Consider the following 19,475-nt stretch of genomic DNA (forward strand, 5'->3'; position numbering starts at 1 on the left):
AGCAACCTGGTCTAGTGGGAGGTGTCCATGCCCATGGCAGGGGGTTGGAACTCGATGATCTTTAAGGTCCAATCCAAACCAGTCTATGATTGATGGGGGGCTGTGAGTGCAGTCCTCCGGCACTGGGAGCCTTCCAGTCCAGAGCACGACCCGTTGTAGGACTCAGACCCGACTCCTTATTGAAAGGCAAGGAGTCACGGCGAACTGACTCACTGTAATTCATCGTTTCAGATGTGACGGGTGTCTGAGCGGGGCAGAGAACCTTTGGAACTGTGTGGATCCAACAGGATCATTTCACTGCTGATTAAACTTTCACCCTTTTAATGCCCTAAAAACCCACCCTTTATCTCTGATGAAATATGCGTCTCTGGTCTTGGTCGGTGTTCACACCTCCCCACGGAAGTGCTTCAGTAATTGTTTTGTGGACTTCAAACGACAAAAGCAGCGAGTGTTCTTTTATGGTTTTATTATTATTATTGGGTTGGAATAACTGTTAACAGTTATATTTGAAAGTTGCTATTTGTTAGTTAGTCGTGAGAGTCTTTTTTTAAGCTATGACAAAGAGGGGGGTGGATCTAAAACGGTGCTTATTTCTGCTGTGCTGAAAATAATGACAAAGTCGTATTTTTCAAACACCGGATCGGATTCTGATCAGCCCAGGAGGGCCCCGTGCTTTACCCAACATACGTGAGAGAGAATTTCATCCCGTATCCGTTGTTCTCTGGGTGATGAGACTCACGTTTGGGTTGTTGTGTTTTCTTTCCCCTCTGCAGAGCCATGTCAGATTGAAGTGCGGTTGCTGCTGGCTTACAATTCCAACAGGAGCAAAGCATCTGCTAAAATTCCTAAATCCGGCTGGAGCGAGAACTTGGAGGCTCTCCCGCAGTCCGAAAACGGCATCGAGGGGACCATACCCTTCAGCAAACCCGTCAAAGTTTATATAATGCCCAAACCTGCCAGGCGGTGAAGGCTGGAAAGAAAAGAAAGAGATTTCTGGGTTTGTTGGATTACGTGGAAGGAACATACGCTGCCTTCGAAGATACTGAACCAAAGCAAAACAGATTTATACTTGTGGGGGGAAAAAAAAAAAAAAAAAGAAGTCAGCCATGGAGGAAATAAAGCTGCTGAAGAACTACTGGTCTCCTGTGTTAAGAAGCGGACACATCAATATGGGAGTTATTCAGCTAATTAAGAACAGTTTGAAGAAAATGTAGGTGTTTCGATATCGAATCGATCAAATCGAGACAGCCCTCAGCCACCATTCCAGGAGTGTTCATTTTTCTTCATTTTTCACCTCTCAAAAGTTTCTCTTCGAGGCTTTTAGGTTTTCTGCTACATATTTACGAAGGTATTTACCGTGTAAATGCTTAGGCAAATGAATCAATGTTCTTTTTGCAGTAATCTGAAAAGAAGTTAAGGAATTTGGGGGTTTTGTCTGTTGTTTTTTTTTTTTTTTTATTAATGCGTAAAACTTGTATTTGTGCATTGTATTTACTAAATTCTTAGTAAAAAAAAATATTAAGAGTTGAAAGTGCTATTGTTCTTGTGTAGGAACTGCATCGCAACGTGAAATTGCCAACTGCTGTAGGCTAAATCATGCGCTATTTTACAGCCCGTAGAGCTGTACTGAAGCTGGTACAGTTTTTGGGGAGGGCGCAGGTTGTTGATGACGTGGTTCTGGGAAAGGAGGAACCCGTTGGGGCAAACAACAGAACTCCCCAATTAGCGGGACGTGGAGTTTAATTGAGTTACAGCAACAAAACAATATGTTACTTGGTTTGTTTACATAAAATGGAGTCAAACGAACTCATCTCTGGATTGTAATCCAAGTCTCTTGCACGTTTGTGTGCCTTGAGGAATAAGTGGAGGGCCACGAAGATGATCAGAGGGATGGAGCACCTCCCCTATGGAGACAGGCTGAGGGAGCTGGGGTTGTTCAGCCTGGAGAAGAGAAGGCTCCGGGGAGACCTCATAGGAGCCTTCCAATATCTGAAGGGAGCCTACAGGAGAGCCGGAGAGGGACTCTTTGTCGGGAAGTGTAGTGACAGGACAAGGGGTAATGGTTTTAAATTGGAAAAGGGGAGATTTAGATGAGATATTAGGAGGAAATTCTTTCCTGTGAGGGTGGTGAAGCACTGGAACAGGTTGCCCAGGGAAGTTGTGGCTGCCCCATCCCTGGAAGTGTTTAAGGCCAGGCTGGATGGGGCTTTGAGCAACCTGCTCTAGTGGAGGTGTCCCTGCCCATGGCAGGGGGTTGGAACTCGATGATCTTTAAGGTCCCTTCCAACTCTAACCATTCCATGATTCTATGAATTGTAGAATGGTCAAGGTTGGAAAGGACCTTTCAGATCATCGAGTCCAACCATCAACCTATCACTGACAAAAAACAACACTAGCCCATGTCCCTCAGCACCACATCTGCCTGGCTTTTAAATACCTCCAGGGATGGTGACTCCACTTCCCTGGGCAGCCTGTTCCAATGTTTGATAGCCCTTTCAGTGAAGAAATTTTTCCTAATATCCATCCTAAACCTCCCCTGGCACAACTTGAGGCCGTTTCCTCTTGTCCTATCACCTGTTCTTGGAAGAAGAGACCGACCACCCCTCGCTACAACCTCCAAATCTCTTCTTACGAAGCTGTGTCCAGGCAGAGCCTTGATGAGTTGAGCCAGCTCATTACACATTTTTTTATTTTCCCCTCTCAATTTTACACTTCACCAGTATTTCTGCAGTTTGTCATCCTAATAAAGGCTTCAAATTGGGAATGTCCCTGCTGACTGCGGGAAGGTCAGACTAGACGACCTTTGGAGGTCCCTTCTGGCCTGGACCAATCTATGACTCTATGAATCTATGAAAAATTTAAATGGTGTCCAGATGTGGCCTCACCAGGGCAGAGCAGAGGGCGAGGATAACCTCCCTCAACCTGCTGGCCACACTCTTCTTGATGCACCCCAGGATGCCATTGGCCTTCTCGGAAGAAATCATGGACGAAATCATAGGTTCTCCTTTTCTTCTTAGGTTTCATCCTTCAAGCAGATGACAAATTCCTCATCATTTTAGCTGAACTGAAAAAAACCTGTCCTGTAACACTGATGATCTTAAAATTCAATGTCGAATGCCGTTTCCTTAACACTGTACTCATTCCAAGATTCAAATTTACCTTTGATTTCCCTGCTCTGTAAGATTTGTAAACACAGAATCACAGAATGGGTTGGGTTGGAAGGGAACTCAAAGATCATCTAGTTCCAACCCCCTGCCACGGGCAGGGACACCTCCCACCAGACCAGGTTGCTCAAAGCCCCATCCAGCCTGGTCTTGAACACCTCCAGGGATGGGGCAGCCACAGCTTCTCTGGGCAACCTGTTCCAGTGTCTCACCACCCTCACAGCAAAGAATTTCTTCCCGAGATCTAATCTCAGTCTCCCCTCTTTCAGTTTAAAACCCCTCGTCCTGTCTCTATAGGCCCTGGTAAAACATCCATTATAAATACGTTATGTTTTAACAGGTCTTTCTCTTGCTGCCATTCTCTACCCTTGCCCTTCTTACTGAACGTGTGTTTCCTTTTGGTTTTTTTACGTTTTGGTTGTGTTTGTGTTGGTTTTTTATTTTTTAAACTGCTTACAGAATCACAGAATGATACGGGGTTGGAATGGACCTCTGGAGATCATCTAGTCCAACCCCACTGCCAAAGCAGGTCCACCCAGAGCAGGTTGCACAGGAACGTGTCCAGGCAGCTTTTGAATGTCTCCAGAGAAGGAGACTCCACCACCTCCCTGGGCAGCCCGTTCCAGGGCTCTGCCACCCTCAAAGGAAAGAAGTTCCTCCTCCTTACCTTGCTCTCCGATCTATTTCAGCTTCCTTTCTCTTTAAAATGCATTTTCACACCATGTTCCACCATAGGAGAAATCTGAAAGGAAATTTGTATACAAGGTAAGTATTCTGAGAATATATTGTAGCTCTTTAGACATTGACCTTTTTCCTCGAACTCCCAGGTTTGAGACATTTAGGCTTTTCTGCTCGCAAAAATACTGGGGTTCTGCTGTCTGTGGAGCTCCAGGACTTTGTGGCATCTCAGAAGGGCTGTACTTGTGCCCAAAGAGAATTTGCATCTTTCAGCTCTGGTGAATGAAGGATTTCAGATCACAATCACCCCAGGACGGGGAGGTTCTGTTCTCTCCGGTGTTTGCCAGCGTAGGAACGTGGACAGAGCTGCAGCCGCAGGGAGACCGAGCGATCTAGAAACAAGGGCAAATAATTTGCTAAAAACTAACAACGTTCAAACACCCCTCACCCCCGGGGTTTACCTCCTAGTTAGACATAAGGGAAGAGGGTCAAGAATCTGGCAAAGAGAAGGAAAGGCTGAACTCGCACTAAAAGGACGTATTTTAGTGGTTTGAAAATGTGTTGTCCTGTTTAGCCTTTTTTTTTTTTTTTTTTTTTTTTACCAGCCTTAATTATACACGGCATCTGCGTGGGGGGGAAGCCCAGCTCGGAGTGCTCATAACGGGAAATTCATAATCCTGAAGTCCAATGACATTCATTTGGCCAATTCTTAGAAGTTTGCAAGTAAATAATGCAATTATCAAGTCAAGAAGGCTCAAAACAACGCCTAAATGTATTTGGAACGACACTGAAGATTATGAGCTATTAACTTGAGTCCGGTGTGGCTTTCGTGTATCTTGATTTTTAAAAGCACAGAAAAAACTATGTGGGCAGGGAAAAGTACAAAGCAAATTCTTGGGAAGACAAAAAAAAAAAAAAAATCAGGACCATACGACATCATCTTGGGAGATGGGTTTCCTCTGGATTCCTGCCTCCTTTTTCCGAGTTCTCAAATCTTTTGACCAAGTCAAGATGAAAACAGCGATTGTATCTCTATTTCACTCGCATCTTCCAGTTTATTCTTAGCGGCAGGCACTGGGAATGGGTGAGAGGGCCGTAGTTTTAATTTACAGTTTGCTAATGAGATACGAGCGGGGCTTCGAAATAAAAGTCCGACGGCTCGTAGGTGCCAGGTTTTGCACAAACGCTGCCTGATGTCCCTCGGAAACGCCGGCCGTGGTGCGTTCGGCGTGTCTGGGAGCCTTTTCACGGCCTGTTTCTCCCGGCTGCCAGCTCGCGTGTGCTGCTTCACAAAGATAAGGGACGGAGCGGGGGCCGGCTGGGCGACGGAGCAGCTGGGTGGAATCTTCCTGGCAGCCGGCCCGGCCGCGGCTCCGCTTTAATGCCAGCGTCGGGGTGGGAGTTCACTGCCGACCGGGAGCTCCTTTTCCTGGTGGGAGGCAGAAAAGGGATGTCTGGGAGAAATCCTGCCCTCTAAAAGCGCACTCCTGCGATTTGGGCGATGAGCCCGTAATTTTAACAAATTATTTACGGCTCGAAGCTGAAAGCAGCGACTTAATGAAGGTACCGTTTTGAGCTCTGGTTGAATTTTCTGATGAATCAGTCCCAGCTGTTTCCAGCAAAGCAATTTCAGGCACCAAGAAGGAAACTGGGCTTTCAGGGACTGGAGCAGCCCAAGTGGAGCAGCCTCTTTTGTGGGAACTGACAAAACCGACTCGGGAAGCCGTGACGAGAGCAGCAAGAGTGGATCCGGATGGAAAAGGCTTCCAGCTCGTTATCTCCTTGCTGACACCAAAATTTTGTACTGCTGGCAGTGAAACTTCGCGGTTTACCATTAGAAAGAGAAATCCTTTCTTTTTTTTTTTTTTTTCCACACGCTGCAGCTCCCTGTTCGAGAAGTGGAATCTTCTGTATCCCCCGGGCTGCCAAATAACAGGAACGATTAAGAGGCTGCAGCACAAAGCTGGGGAGGACGCACCTCTGGAAGTCACCTGGGAACGAGAAACGGGCTGTGCTGCTCCTCCGGTGCCTTCTGGGTGGAGGAAAATCAGAGAACCAGCATATTTTCCTCAAACGCAGGACCTGGGCTGAGCAGTTTTGCCAAATGCGGCTTCATCACTATATACCACATTAATATGAAATATTTTAAAAAAAAAAAAAAAAAAAAATCTGGAGGTGAAAGATAAGGTGTTTGCTCAACTTCTAACAGCGTAACGCGCTGCAACACTTCAGAAACTGGAATTTCCCTCTCAGTAAAAGCCTTGCAGAGTCTTTTCCTACTTAAGGCTGCATTAAGGCCCAAAAGCTCATGAAATAACACAAATATATGACTGTGATCATATATCAAACCACCTCCGTTATAACAACACTTTAACGGAAGAAATCTTCTCCCTCTGGAGATTGGTAGGAACTGGTTCTACTGGCATTCTCTTGGGATGACGAGAGTGTTCCAGGTCAGGGGTTCATGCTCTGCTTCACACCATGAAGTTCTCCAGAAAAATGTCACAGAATCACAGAATGATATGGGGTTGGAAGGGACCTCTGGAGATCATCTAGTCCAACCCCCCTGCCAAAGCAGGTCCACAGGAATGTGTCCAGGCAGCTTCTGAATGTCTCCAGATGGAGATTCCACCACCTCTCTGGGCAGCCTGTTCCACATCTCTGCCACCCTCAAAGTGAAGAAGTTCCTTCTCATGTTTGGATGGAACTTCCTATGTTCAAGTTTGTGCCAGTTGCTTCTTGTCCTGTCACTGGGCACCACTGAAAAAAGACTGGCCCCATCCTCCTGACACCCACCCTTTAAGTATTTATAAGCTTTGACAAGATCCCCCTTCAGTCTTCTCCAGACTAAAAGGACCCAAGTCCCTGAGCCTTTTCTCATCAGAGAGATGTTCTAGGCCCCTCATTATCTTGGTAGCCCTTTGCTGTACCTTCTCCAGCAGTTCCCTGTCCTTCTTGACCTGGGAGCCCAGAACTAGATACAGGACTCCAGGTGGGGCCCCACCAGGGCAGAGCAGAGGGGGAGGATGACCTCCCTCAACCTGCTGGTCACACTCTTCCTGATGCACCCCAGGAGGCCAGTGGCCTTCTTGGCCACAAGGCCACATTGCTGGCTCATGGTCATCCTAAGTGTCACAGCAGTGCTGAGGAGCACAATACCAGCTGCTGCATCAGAAAACACAGATGCAGCTGGAAAGGCAGTTCTTGCTGGTTCAGAGAAGATGTCGCCTCAAATAGAGCTACAATAAGAGAAAATATTGCTGTAATTAGGAGATTGCAAGATAAAACTTCCAAGTATTCATGTTCCCTTTGCTTTTACACCACATTGTATTTTATCGGATGAAAGGTTTTAAACGATTACTAGAGCAAATAAACAGAAAAAGGACGTAGGATTTTGTGGAGGGTTATTCTTGGGAAAGTCAGTGCACTCTCATGGCAATCTAAGCCTCTCTCCTGCTGCTTGCAGAGCTCCATGTGCCTCAGGGCTTTCACCAGTAACATCTTTGGGCTTTCATTAATAGACACAGACTTAATATGCACAGACTAAGAACTAGTGAACCTGGTAGGAAATAAAAATTAAAAATCTACAGTAGGTAAGTTGTACCTAGTAATATTAATAGAAACACACCAAGGACAGCAACTAAAATAAGTTGTTAAATTCTCAGTGTGCCAACAAGCATGTTATTACAATGTTTAAATCATCAGATAACGATGACCAGTAAGAGTTCTCACACCCCCGGCTCACTAGCAGCAATTTAGACTGATTTCCCAAAGATCAACATTTGATGTTGCAAACTCTAGTTTTGTGACAAATCTTTCTGATGATTTCAAGCACATAAGGACTTTTGAATAGCTATATATTCCACAACTCAATCCTCGCAATTCCCAATTAATAGGAAAAGTCTTTAAGGCCCAGCTGTTATGTTTATTCCCTGTAGATTTTTTTTTTCCTTTTTCCAGGTTCAATGTCAAATTTAGAAGTGCTAAATGACATGATGTTCTTGAATCATCACAATCAGATCTGCATAGATAACATCCTGACTGAAGTCGCCAGCAGGAGGCAAAGTTGTACGTTCTGGGGTCGTTTTTTAATTTATTTTATTTTTTAACTTATTTATACAGTGCTGCTAAAGTGCTGCTTTGCCACCACTTCATATCTACCACTTGATTGTGCTCATCAGGTATTTTATGTCCGCATTCCAATAGCCAATAATGTGATTTCCAGCCATTTCCTAATAAAAGCATTCAAAACCTTGTATCTTAATTTAGCAAACAGGTGAAAAGTTAAGTAACCAGAATATGGACAGTCTTTAGAGAAAGATCAGGTCAGTCTCAAGAACGTATGGAAATGGTTCTGTAATTAAAAGATTTCATTAACAGCTCCCTTTTGCGAGCACTCCATTTGTTTAAAGCCCGAACTAATAAACTGTCCTTGCATTTTAGATTGTCAGCGCGCAAACGCCTTGGCACACAAGTCCACACTCTGTTGACTGTAATTTGACTCAGCGGAGAGGTGTGTCTGCGATTTGGCTGCGGCTGAGGAAGGCAGAACGAGCCGTAAAGAGCCCCAACGCTTCAGCAGGTGGAATGGAAGACTCCCCCCACTTTGACACCCCCAGCAGCCAGGGCATTGTACTCTGCCACAGCCTTCTCCGTCTGCAAAACCACCACATCAATCCCGTTTTTCTTCAGATACTCCACAGTTGCTGGTGGAACCTCAGAAGACAAAAGGAAATGGGAAGAGCAAGCATTAGATTTTTTCCCCCCCACACACTGTAAGGCTTGAAGAAAACAGGTCCTGATAACATTTGTCAGCAGATGCACTTAAATAATTGATAGCAGCCAAACTGATAATGTGCTCAGATATTTCTAAGATTGATATAAATTTTTTTCTCTTACATAAAGCAACTTGTATATACACACCTCCCATCTCTCCTTAACCCGGATTAAAATGCAGCCCTTTCTTACAAAAATACATAGAACTGGAGCTAAAGGTAATTAATCTAAATAGAGCATTACTCACCTCACCAAAAAGCCTAAGAATTGTTTCTCATGAAGTAAAGCTCAGCCCTTCTGAGCTTTCTGTAGCTTGTTTATCTACTGAAATGACACCCTACCAACATTAAGAACAAAAATGCCTAATTATCCAAGTATTTCCAGCAGGCCAGAGAGCTAGTTCATCACCTATTCTAAAAGGGGGGACTAATGACACTGTAAAAAATTCTCCTTGTTTAAATTTAATTGTAGAACTTAAATCTATTTACTACTTGACATTGACACTAACACAAAGGAGCTCAAGTGATGATTCTTTCAGGAAGAGAGTGACTCCTGACAGGAGCTCAGTCCTGTTAACTCAGCATCTTGAATTTTTTTCCTCCCTCTTAGTAAAGCATCATATATTTATTATTCCACACACACACCCCCACCCCCAATTGGAGGGGGAGGGAAAACAAACAGTTCTAGTTTATGTTTATCACGGACCAAAAACCTACCTGCAAAGCCTCGCTCATGCCACGACCGATCACCAGAGTTTTAACACCCTTCTTGACAACTTCTTCAAGGTCAGCTGGCTGCACTCCTGGAGAATGCTGAGCATGAGGGGAGGAAAAGAACAGCCTCTGAACTGACAGCAACCACCTGGAAAGCTTCCTCTATGTGTTTTGAAACTGTCCGTAGATAGAATCATAGAAACGCCTAGGTTGGAAGGGACCTTTAAGACCATCTAGTCCAACCATCCACCTAATTCTGATAAAAACCACCACTAAACCATGTCACTAAGCACTACGTCAACCCATCTTTTAAATCCCTCCAGGGATGGTGCCTCAACCACTTCCCTGGGCAGCCCATTCCAATGCTTAAGAACCCTTTCAGTGTACAATTTTTTCCTAGATTAGAGGGTAAATTAGCAGTACCAAAATGTAACACCATGCTCTTTTCTGCACACACACAGTAGATAACATTGGTAATTAAAAAAGTTATTTTACATGCAGATGAAGAATAACATTTAATCAGTTGAAGGCAATATTATCACTCTTCATTCAGTCAAAAAAACAGCATTACACATTTCTAAAACATTTACGTCTAACAACTAGCATTTTACAAATATTAAAAGTTGAAGTGATATTAATAAATTGCAATGTATTGCCATTTGTTTTCAAACGAACACAATCTTTTTGTAATAAAGATTGTGGCAAGCCAAAGTTTACTCACTTTAATTACAAAGAGCTTCTCAAATAATTAAAATAATTAAATTCTTTTCTTGTTTACTTTGCAAATCTCATTTACCAAAGAGGTAGGAAACATACCAGTTAGCTTCACTGCAGTTAAGAGTTTTAATTTCTGCACTATTCTTAATTTTGAGAAAGGAATATTTGAAATCAAATTCCTCAAAGAAAAAAATGAAGAGCTTTAACAGCATCTTGATTTCAGTTTTTTAAAAAATACACCCATTTACTACTAGTATGCTTTATACATATGAATCCACAAATACACCTGTAATGTTACTACAAAACATTAACATGTCACGCTAATTCTCCTCCCGGATTCAATTTCTACCTATCTCTGTATGGCCAAGAGTAAGATACTGCACAACCCGTGGCTAGAATTTAGCCCCTCGTTGGTGTGCATGTCTTCTAAATCTTAAATACTATTCACTCTCCTCCTTTTTTTTCTTCTTTTTTTAAGTTTTTTTTTTTATTTTTTCGGTAGGATTCTTAAGGTTTTTTTAGAAGACTGAGATGAGTTTCTTACTTGAAGTAGGCAACACCCTGGTGGACTCCTGGAGAATGTTATTTTTATGGTGATGCATATACATCTTTATTCCCTATACTTCCAGAAAATACTACATTCTTCCAATGAGAGGTCTTCCAATGAGGTCAAAGCTCCAGTTTAACAATTCACGTTTATGGTTCTCCGTGTTGTGTTCACCCTTTACATTTGATATCCACACCTAGGACACAGAATTCACTCCATATGCAGAGCTTTCTCAGAACAAATCTCTGCAAATGCACATTTATGACAATAAATAAAGCGTTTCCTTCGGGGGTTTTAAAGTAGGCTCAAAACTTAGACAAAAAAGAACCGGTATGGTTTACGGCAATTAGAATAATTAGATTGCTGGGAAAGGTGTGCTGTTATATGAGAAGCACTCCTGAGATATTAAAACCATGCAACAAAAGGATTTTCTTCAGTTACACAAGACACACTGATTCAGGGGCTTCCGCATGTTTTGTAGGGAACTAGTGTCATTAAAGGAAACATGTAACATGACGGAATAACTGTATCATCGCTGATTTGAGAGCTGGAGGGAAAGAAGAAAGAGGAGGCAAAGAGGCAGCAGAATTTATTGCCTGTTCCCTTCTCCGGTCTTCCTTTAGAATTCCTATTTCTTTTCTCCCATTAGCAGATGGCACCAAAACGCAGCCAGCCAGGGAGGCTGCTCGTCATCCCCAAGGGTTAAGGCCCTAAGAACTGTTAGTGCTCAGTTACAGAACCTTGCAGAGCCAGTTATGCAATTTTCCCAATGAAAGAATTACACACTAGAGAGCAGTCTGATAGCAGAGCAGGAAAGGAAGCCATTTATTTCCAACCAGAGTGTGGGGCATGACCAGCACTGCTTGTTTCCCAAACTTCAGCTCCACCTACCCCCAGGAAAAACTCCAAGAAAGCAGGCACACTGTAGTCTACCGTAAAGAAACACACAAAAAATGCATCTGAGGAATCCTACTATTTCCACTGCCTATTGGATTACCTTTTTATAGTTCTTCTGGAGTTGGAGATGCAGTCTAGAAAAGCTTAGTTAAATTCTCATAATTATTGCTTGCTATTCAATTTTAAACCAAATCACTTAACTCCTCATAGCTGCAAGAGGAAAAGAACTGACCTAAAGCAGGAGCTTTACAAGTGACCTCAACAAAACAAAACCTAAATAGATATTTTTTACTTCCTGATTATATACAAAGGATGTCAGAAAACCTATCCCTCCAAATAACCCAACTATTTTTTTTATTCTCCGAATTTAATTTAATAGAGTCTCATTTTTTTTGCTTGTTTCAGTTGGAGGACTCCTCTAAAGAGTCTTACGGACTCAAAGCTTTCACCTGTCACCTGAAGATATCCCTTGTCAGAAACTTTAAAAGGAAAGCACAGCCTCCTAAATGCTAGTAGGTGGTTACAATTTGAATCCAAGTTTTCAAGTGATTGGAAAGAATATCAAAGTGTGATATTGAGCTGGGAACTAGCTGTTAACTTCCCAACTACCATATCTGTTCAGCTTCTCCGGTCATATGGGCATATAAACCAGGAAAACAGTATTGTCAAACAAAGAGTGACTCTCACAACACAACCCACCCCTCTAAACAGCCAGTGAAAACTTAATTTTTTATAATCAGACCATAAACGAAACACATTGAAAAAAAGTTATACACACAGCTATCTTTCTCTCTGCAAGGTATAGATACCTTTGCATGACGGCACTACCTTTCTCTTGGCGTTACATACTGTGTATAAACACAGCTTAAAAAAGTCCTCAAAGATTATAGATGAAGTTTCAAAACCAAAGGTTCTGCCCTTCAGTTGTGTCAAAATGAACTCTGGGTGGGTAGAGCTGCAGGTGGTGGGTCTAAGACCTGATCAGTCTGTAATTCTTTTGTGCTTTAACTTTTGCTTAGAAAGTATGGATTCTTTTCTAGCCAATACAGCTGTCCCTGTGCAAGCCCTAATAGGGGAAGAATTATCATCAAGTTCCTAACACAACAGACATTATGCTGCTTCTAAATCTGGAATGTCAATACTATTCCATGTACTTTTATACAATTCTGAGAGCATTTGCAGATAAAGTTTAAAAATTGTGGGTGCAAGCACTTAGCATATGGCTACCAAGAGAAGTCATTGTGTAGTCAGCCAGACCATGAGCTTTCCACAGAGAAACTAGCGCGTATGACACTGGATCCGCATGTTTTTCCTCTGAAATAAGTACAAGGGACCCTAAGGAAAAGGCTATAAACTAAACCACATGCATTGTTGTCTTCCAAGCACATAAGGTCAGTTACTGTCGATTTAACTTCCCGTAAATTTTCTTCTATCTCACTCAAGGCAACTTTTGTTGACACAGTCTGAAAGAAGGTTGTTACCAGCATCTAATGACAATTGCATTCTTTAATCAAACACAGAATGGTGTTTGAGTGTTCTAAGGTGTATGAGAGCGGTCTGGTCAGGTAGCTGTGAGGACTGGTGGCAACAGTTGGTACACCCTGTCACCCGTAGGACCTCGCGTGTCTCCAGTTGGTAAAAAACTCGGTAAAAAATGAGTTTTTACCAGGAAAAGTCTAATGGTTCTGTCATGGTTTTGGCTGGATTGGCCAATCAGAATGACAGAGGGCCACTCCTTCCCCCCTCTTCAAAGAGAGGGGAGGAAGAGATAAAGAGATTTATGAGCCTAGAAAAAAACTAAACCACTTTAATGAAAATATTAATAAATAATGAAATAATAAATAATAAGAAAATTAAGAAAAAAGGAAAAAAAACATATACAGTATACACAAAACCATATCAAGCTCCCAGGATGACGATCACGTCACCAGCAGGCACTGGGAAAAGTCCCAGACTGGACTCGCGACGGACTGGAGCTGGATTCCGGATCTGGAGTCAGGAACACACATATCAGGATCAAGGGCAGACGAACAGACAGGGTCCTCCTCGGACGTCAGCCATTGACGAAAGAGAGTTGACCCTTTGATCCCTCAGCTTTTATACTGAGCACGATGCAGATGGGATGGAATACCCTGTTGGTCGGTTTTGGGTCACCTGTCCTGTCCGCTCCTCCCTACAGGTGTGACCCCTCTATGCTTTTTCTGCTTCTGACCCTCCAACAGGGCAAATAAAGTTACCTGACCTTGGTTGTTACAGCAATAAGTATAAGCAAGAGCCTCTCTGCATACCATTCCTCGGTATAATCGGGTTTTACCACTGTGAAAGTGAACAGTCTCTGAACAATATGCTGTTAATTTCAGAGTTTAGTTAGTTAGAAGAGGCCCAGCTAAAAAGTAAAATTACCGAACAGAAAATTGGTTCTGTTTTACCTCAAACCCAGGACAGGTTCGATGAAACCAAAAAGCAGCTCACTGAATTTCTTGCTGGAACTTTAACAACTGTTTTCTGGACCGTTCTCAGAGTCCCATTTGAAATACAGAATGAATAGTAAACAGCAAACTTACATTAGTCCCAGTTTCTCGCCAATCCCAGGTTCGGCTTCCTCCCGGCCATACTTTGCAGTCCTTATACGTTGTAGAGCAGCCTTTCACCTTCATCTGACCCCAAGAAAGGGAAGTAATTTCAGGGGAAGCCATCACAAAGTTGAAGCAAAGTCTGGGAAAGGGATATTTAATACATAACATCAGGCTAACATATGCAGCACGTTAATAAACCCAAAAATTTCTCTCCTTGCCCCAAGGAGCTAGGAAGGAAACGCTATTATGGGCTTCATCCACATGATTTTGTGACAACAGAATTGAACTGAGGATCAGCAGATTTGTTGAATTACCAGTCCTCTTGGGGATTTTGTGCAGGATTTTGTGCAAATCATTTCACATGCTAAATCTGTACAAGTATTGGGTGCTCAACTTTTAAAACTATCAACAGGGATCAGGTCCCAAAATATCCTCTCACATCTGGGTTTTTAATCTTCCCCCTGAAATGTACAATGAAGATTATAATAATTTCCTAAAATATCAGAAATACACTGGTTTTTTTTGGCTGCTTTATTATTTTAAAGCGGTAAATGAGGTTTAAAAAAAAATCCCAACCAAACCAACCCAATAGAAAAGCCATGAAAAAAACTATGGCATTGCCATATCACTATAACAATTAAGACTTTCAGAGACCTAAAAGGGTCAAGCCTTCTTTCCCTACTCAGTCCTTCCAGAGGCCAAGTATCCCTGTGTAATATCTCAGGACAGTTAAATACCCAAATAACATCTTTTCTAAAGTTTGACCTCAATCTTCATTGTTTCAACTTAAAGTCATTATTTCTAATCCTTTCTACTGCAGACAAGAACAGCTTAATCTTAGTCTTTTCCACCATCTTCTGTTTTCTTCAGGACTTGACTCTTAGTATTTTTTTTCTTTCTTTTAGATTAAATAAACTTCACTTCCCTTCAGTCATGTTTTCTAAATCTCTGCTTATTTTCCCCTTTTTCCCTGGCAGCCAACAATCAGTATGCATTTTTCTTTGATGTCTGTTGCCTAAAACTAGAGAGCGAGCTCCAGCTGAGGCCTTATCAGCGCTGCTATAGACCAGTCATTTTTTGGTATTAACTGCATTAATTTTTAGATCTGCTGTCACAATCACAGCCGGGCATGAGTAGGGCAGGGACTCTGCCTCAGAAATGCCACCAGGAAAGTTTACGTTGTCTTCACAGTCCTTCTCATTCCTACAGTCTGATTGCTGGTGGGATTCTGACAGCAGATGACAAGAGAGGAATCCCATGGTGATACCCTGGAAATGTGTTAGACCCAGCATGGCACTCAACTGACGCCTCTCAGGAGTAGAGTCACTTTTCTGCCCTTCCAGTTCAGAAGGAAGACAGTCTGAAATCCACATTACGAAGAAAACCGGTTGTTTCAGCAGTACAGAGCTCTGCTTCTGGCTGATCCAGAAAAATCTCAGTAGCAGATCTTTCCAGATACGAAGTTTCTCATCATTTACTTTTTAATTGTTCAAATACACCAGGAAAAAAAAATTAAAAAATAAATAAATATCAATCCTAGGAACCCTGGTGGCATGAATTAAAGAAAGTGTGCTCACAAAAGAGAAATCCTCAGATTACCAGGCTTCCAGTCCCACTGGGAGCCTCCATTTCCATCTTGCACATGCTACAGCAACAACAGCATAGCCAGAGAGGACCTGCTCTTCTCCCATTGCCAGAAGCCGATCTCAGTATCAAACGTTTCAAACGTTGCATGAAGTAAAAACTGCGATACTTTGGATTCTGCACAGGACTGAGGCTGCCAGAGTTGCTTCTTCCACAGAATAACTGTGCCGTTCTTTCTTGCTTGCTCCTTTTTTGAAATTAGTGACACAAGTGCCCAGGCAAACAGCTACGGGGCAGTGAAACTTGCTTGGATTCGTATATCCTAGATTCTCTCCTTACACGTCCACAACACGATGGATTCAAACAAAAGTTTGTACGACTATTTTTCCAAAAATCTGCAGAAGAAATATCCAGCAGTAATCACAACAGAATGAAATCACCTATCAACCAAAGAGTAAAGGCTGAACAAACCACCCAGAACCTGGCTCTGAAGAATGCAAAGAATTTTTGCCTGTGCTAGTTTTTGAGAGGAAACAGCAGAATTAGACCTGGAGGTTAGACAGAGGTGAAGGAACAATAAAATGATTAGGAATATTGGATTTCCCAATCCAAATAGCTTTACAAGGTTGGAACTGTGCGATTATGCAGGCACAAACTGCAAATAGATCAAGGGTTCTGTATTATCTTTTCCAAACGGCACACACACACCAAAAAAAAGTAAATAGCAGAAATAAAGAAACAAAACTTAAAAGCCATAAATAAAAATTTGTAATCTGAAACTATTTCCCATAATATTGCCAGAGAATATCAGTAAGGTCAGGTTATTGGAATTAATGAGAGCATCTTAAATTGGAGTAAGAATGAACTTTTTAACAGGAACTTTGGACACTCTTGGTGCAGGGCATGATCCAATCAGCAAGGAGTAGGAAAATATTTCCCCAACAAATGAGTTGTATTTTTAATTATTCACTATGACAAATGTACGGTACCAAAATATACAGCACCACTTAAGAGCAAAAGACACCATGAACTATACGACTCACAAGTATATCCTAAAATAGCAATTTCTGTAAATCGCAGTAGTCTAAATGTAAAGAGATGAGGTGGAGAAATGACTCGGGAATCGATGAGCAAAGTTATGAAGGTTTAAAAACATAGGAAAGAAAGGAAGCAGAACAGCTTAAAAGGAGCCAAAATACAAGTTTATGCAAGAAGACTATACTGAAAGAAAGAAATGAAGCAGTGGCTAAGCACGGCAGAAGAAAAAAAATAGCTGAGAATGAAATGGAAGAAACTTGAAACTGAAATGCAGTCAGACAAGCAGGTGGATTTTAAAACTGCCAGTGCTACTGTCTTCTGTGAAGGTAAACATTGTTTCAGAGAGGCACCCACCAGCAACAAACATAATAAAAAAGGTGAAGGAGAGCAGTGCACCGGGGAATATTTTATTAAGAGACTGCAGAAGCAAAGAATGTTTCATAAAATCCAAGGCGCAACCTGAGATCAAAGAGGATAAAGGTGAAAGAGTAAATTGGCGACTGTCAAGTTTGAGGCAGAACCACTTCTGTAAGGTATCAAAAGACGAGGTAGTTCTCCACGAAGGTGTGTGACTTCCCCGCAGCCAATGCAACTTCAGAAGTGAACTTTCAGCAGCCAGAAAAGCAGGTCAGGGTTTAAAAACTGACAGCAGGAAGGCAAGTAGAAGGGTTAAATGAACCGGGTAGGGAGGGGACAGGTGTCAAGTTTAAGAACTAGGAAAACATTTTATGGGGAAGCTGGTTATCTGATTTTACTGGGGAGCTGAGGAAGGGGAGTTACTGGGGGAGGTCACAGGCGGGGGGTGGTGGGGTGAAAGAGGTGAGAGGGGACTTGTAAGAGGTGAAGAGAGGAAACGGTACTTTAAAAACAAGGCGAGGGGAAAGAAAGAGGAAAGGTCAGTGAACCGAGAGAAGCGGGGGCGGAAGAGTGGGGTGCAACGGTGAGTACAGAGGAGGAGGCCGGGGCCCGGACACAGGGGACAGGCGACAGAGGTGTGGAACCCACCCTCCCACCCCCCGAAACAAGGCCTCGCCTTGACCCGCGGCCTCACGCCTCCTTCCCCCGCCGGGAGGGAAGCAGCTCCCTCCAAGCAGCGCCTCCCCACCCGCGGAGCAGGGACCCGAGCCGAACCGAGCCACCATCCCCTCACCTCCTTCCTGCCGCCTCCCCTCAGCCTGAGGGAAGCCGTTAACGACCGTTACTCACCGCCCAGCGCGCGACCCCTGCCCCGCCGGGCGCAACCTCCACCTCTCCCGCAGGGGAGGGGCGAGGAAACGCCCCCTGCCCTCTCATTGGCCGGCGCTACCTGCCGGCCCCGCCCCCTCGCTAGCTCCGATTGGCTCATCCTCCGCCCTGTCACGAAATGGTCCCGCCTTGTTTTCATTCCCCTGGCCGCACGAGGCGGGGTGGGGGGGGAGTGTCGCCTTGGCGCCGCTCTAGCTGCCGCCCCCCTCCCCTCCCCTCCTCCGCCGTTGCATTGTGGGATAGTGGCGGCGCGGCTCGGCAGCGCCCCCTCCCTCCCTCCCCCCGCCCCCTCCCCAGCTCCTTCTCCATCCTCAGGTCCAAGATGGCGGCGGCAGCGGCGGCTCCTCCGGCTCCATCTCCGCCTCCCCCTCCTCCGGCAGGCCCTTGCTGCCCGGGCTCCTGGCCGAACTTCGCCGTCGTCTGCTCTTTCCTCGAGCGTTACGGGGCCTTGCTGGACCTGCCTGAGCTGCCTTTCCCCGAGCTGGAGCGCGTCCTGCAGCCGCCGCAGGAGCCCGGAGACCAGGGTGAGCGGCCCGGATAACTCCCCCCCCTCACCCCCCTTCCTTTCCCTTACCCCCTCACGGCCGGCTGAGGGGGAGCGGAGGGGGGGCCGGGGCTATTCCCCCCCCCGCCTCCTCCCGGCCCCGGGGGTGGAGCGCACTGAGGGGAGAGGAGGGGCCTGGGATTCCCGGAGCGGCCCTCCGGGGGGGGAGGGAGCCTTCTCCCCCCTCAGCACGGCCCGTCTTCTTTTATTTTTAGGGGGGAGCAGCTGTTTGTATGTGTGTGTGGAGGTGGGGGGGGAGCTGCCTCCCCCCATGGGAGGAAGGAACCCCCCGTCCTCCCCCCCACCCAGTGCCGGCTCTGACCCCCTCCTCACCCCCCCGCTTCGTTTATCTGGTTTTACTCCCAAGCCCTGTGTTGGGAGGGGGGGAACTCCTGCAGAAAGGGGGATAAGCTAAAATAACTATTTTTGTTCAGCCTGGCGCTGGGCTCTTCCATCTCCTCCCCTCCCCGTGGCTTGGGGATTGCCCCCCTTCCCCCCTCCCCCCCTTCCCTCCTCCCCTTCCACCCCCCCATGTATGTGTTATTTTTTGTTCCTCCTCTGAAACAAGGAGAGGACGGACACACACACACAAGGCAACGTCCTGCTCCCCTTCCACCCCCCTCTATTCCTCTCTGGTGGGGGGAGGGGGTGAGGAATGACGGGGTGGGGGGGGCACAGAGAAGCCCTGAGCCCTCCCCAGGGCTGCTGTTGTAGGCCATCTCCTCCCCACAAACACAGCCAGCCATTGTGTGCCATCTCCATCCCTCTCTTCTCCTCCGCTCTTGTAGATGGGGAGGAGGTGGGGTGTGTGTGTGAGAGATATAAGCTGGCTGCTTGCTCCTTCCCCACTGCCACCTGAGCTGTGCGAGGTGGAGGGATGGGTTATGCCCTCCACTGTTTTCTTTCAAGCTTCCTCTCCTCTCCTCTCGCAGATTTGGTTGCCAGACTCTCTAATTCCTGCTCCGTGCAATGGATGTGGGAGGCCCCAGGCCAAGA

At 44.8% G+C, this 19,475-nt stretch overlaps 3 protein-coding genes and 1 long non-coding RNA gene across 8 annotated transcripts in view; 2 read left to right on the forward strand and 2 right to left on the reverse strand.

Annotated features, from left to right (window-relative positions):
* The window catches only part of INTS4 (integrator complex subunit 4), a 46,255-nt gene extending 44,727 nt beyond the window's left edge, over positions 1–1,528 (forward strand). For both annotated transcript variants that reach the window (XM_074147766.1, XM_074147777.1), the window contains exon 23: positions 774–1,528. In XM_074147766.1, the coding sequence (XP_074003867.1) occupies positions 774–967 (194 nt within the window). In that variant the 3' untranslated portion in view covers positions 968–1,528. The remainder of the gene's footprint in view (positions 1–773) is intronic.
* LOC141464711 (uncharacterized) lies at positions 447–5,976 on the reverse strand. Its single transcript, XR_012463260.1, has 3 exons — positions 4,770–5,976; positions 3,832–4,234; positions 447–970 (listed from the first exon to the last, which is right to left on the reverse strand). It is a non-coding gene; the product is annotated as an uncharacterized lncRNA (long non-coding RNA).
* Positions 5,977–7,083: 1,107 nt separating this feature from the next.
* AAMDC (adipogenesis associated Mth938 domain containing) lies at positions 7,084–18,575 on the reverse strand. Of its 3 annotated transcripts, none has more exons than XM_074147833.1 (4): positions 18,510–18,575; positions 14,057–14,207; positions 9,335–9,430; positions 7,084–8,558 (listed from the first exon to the last, which is right to left on the reverse strand). In XM_074147833.1, exons 2-4 carry the CDS (start codon positions 14,186–14,188, stop codon positions 8,418–8,420), a joined length of 369 nt encoding a protein of 122 aa, XP_074003934.1. In that variant the 5' UTR covers positions 14,189–14,207; positions 18,510–18,575; the 3' UTR covers positions 7,084–8,417. The 3 variants fall into 3 exon arrangements, with proteins under 3 accessions (XP_074003934.1, XP_074003925.1, XP_074003915.1); XM_074147824.1 differs by lacking the exon at positions 18,510–18,575 and adding an exon at positions 17,897–17,973; XM_074147814.1 differs by lacking the exon at positions 18,510–18,575 and adding an exon at positions 15,247–16,518.
* RSF1 (remodeling and spacing factor 1) overlaps positions 18,062–19,475 on the forward strand; it is an 83,939-nt gene continuing 82,525 nt past the window's right edge. Inside the window, exon 1 of one of the 2 annotated variants that reach the window (XM_074147803.1) lies at positions 18,062–18,459. In XM_074147803.1, the coding sequence (XP_074003904.1) occupies positions 18,258–18,459 (202 nt within the window). In that variant the 5' untranslated portion in view covers positions 18,062–18,257. Of the gene's footprint in view, positions 18,464–19,475 lie in introns of both variants that reach the window. The other variant, XM_074147795.1, reaches the window with a different exon arrangement.

This window comes from Numenius arquata, chromosome 1, assembly GCF_964106895.1.
Source record: "Numenius arquata chromosome 1, bNumArq3.hap1.1, whole genome shotgun sequence".
NCBI classification, from domain to species: Eukaryota; Metazoa; Chordata; class Aves; order Charadriiformes; family Scolopacidae; genus Numenius; species Numenius arquata.

Bases quoted from the DNA above. Each gene is read 5' to 3' on its own strand.
- AAMDC (XM_074147814.1), bottom strand. From the start codon at position 15,269: ATGAGAAGGACTGTGAAGACAAC. The intron at 14,208-15,246 runs GTAAACTTTCCT...TCCCTTTCCCAG, and splicing joins AGAAGGACTGTGAAGACAAC to ACTTTGCTTCAACTTTGTGA. The intron at 9,431-14,056 runs GTAAGTTTGCTG...CCTCATGCTCAG, and splicing joins GGCGAGAAACTGGGACTAAT to CATTCTCCAGGAGTGCAGCC.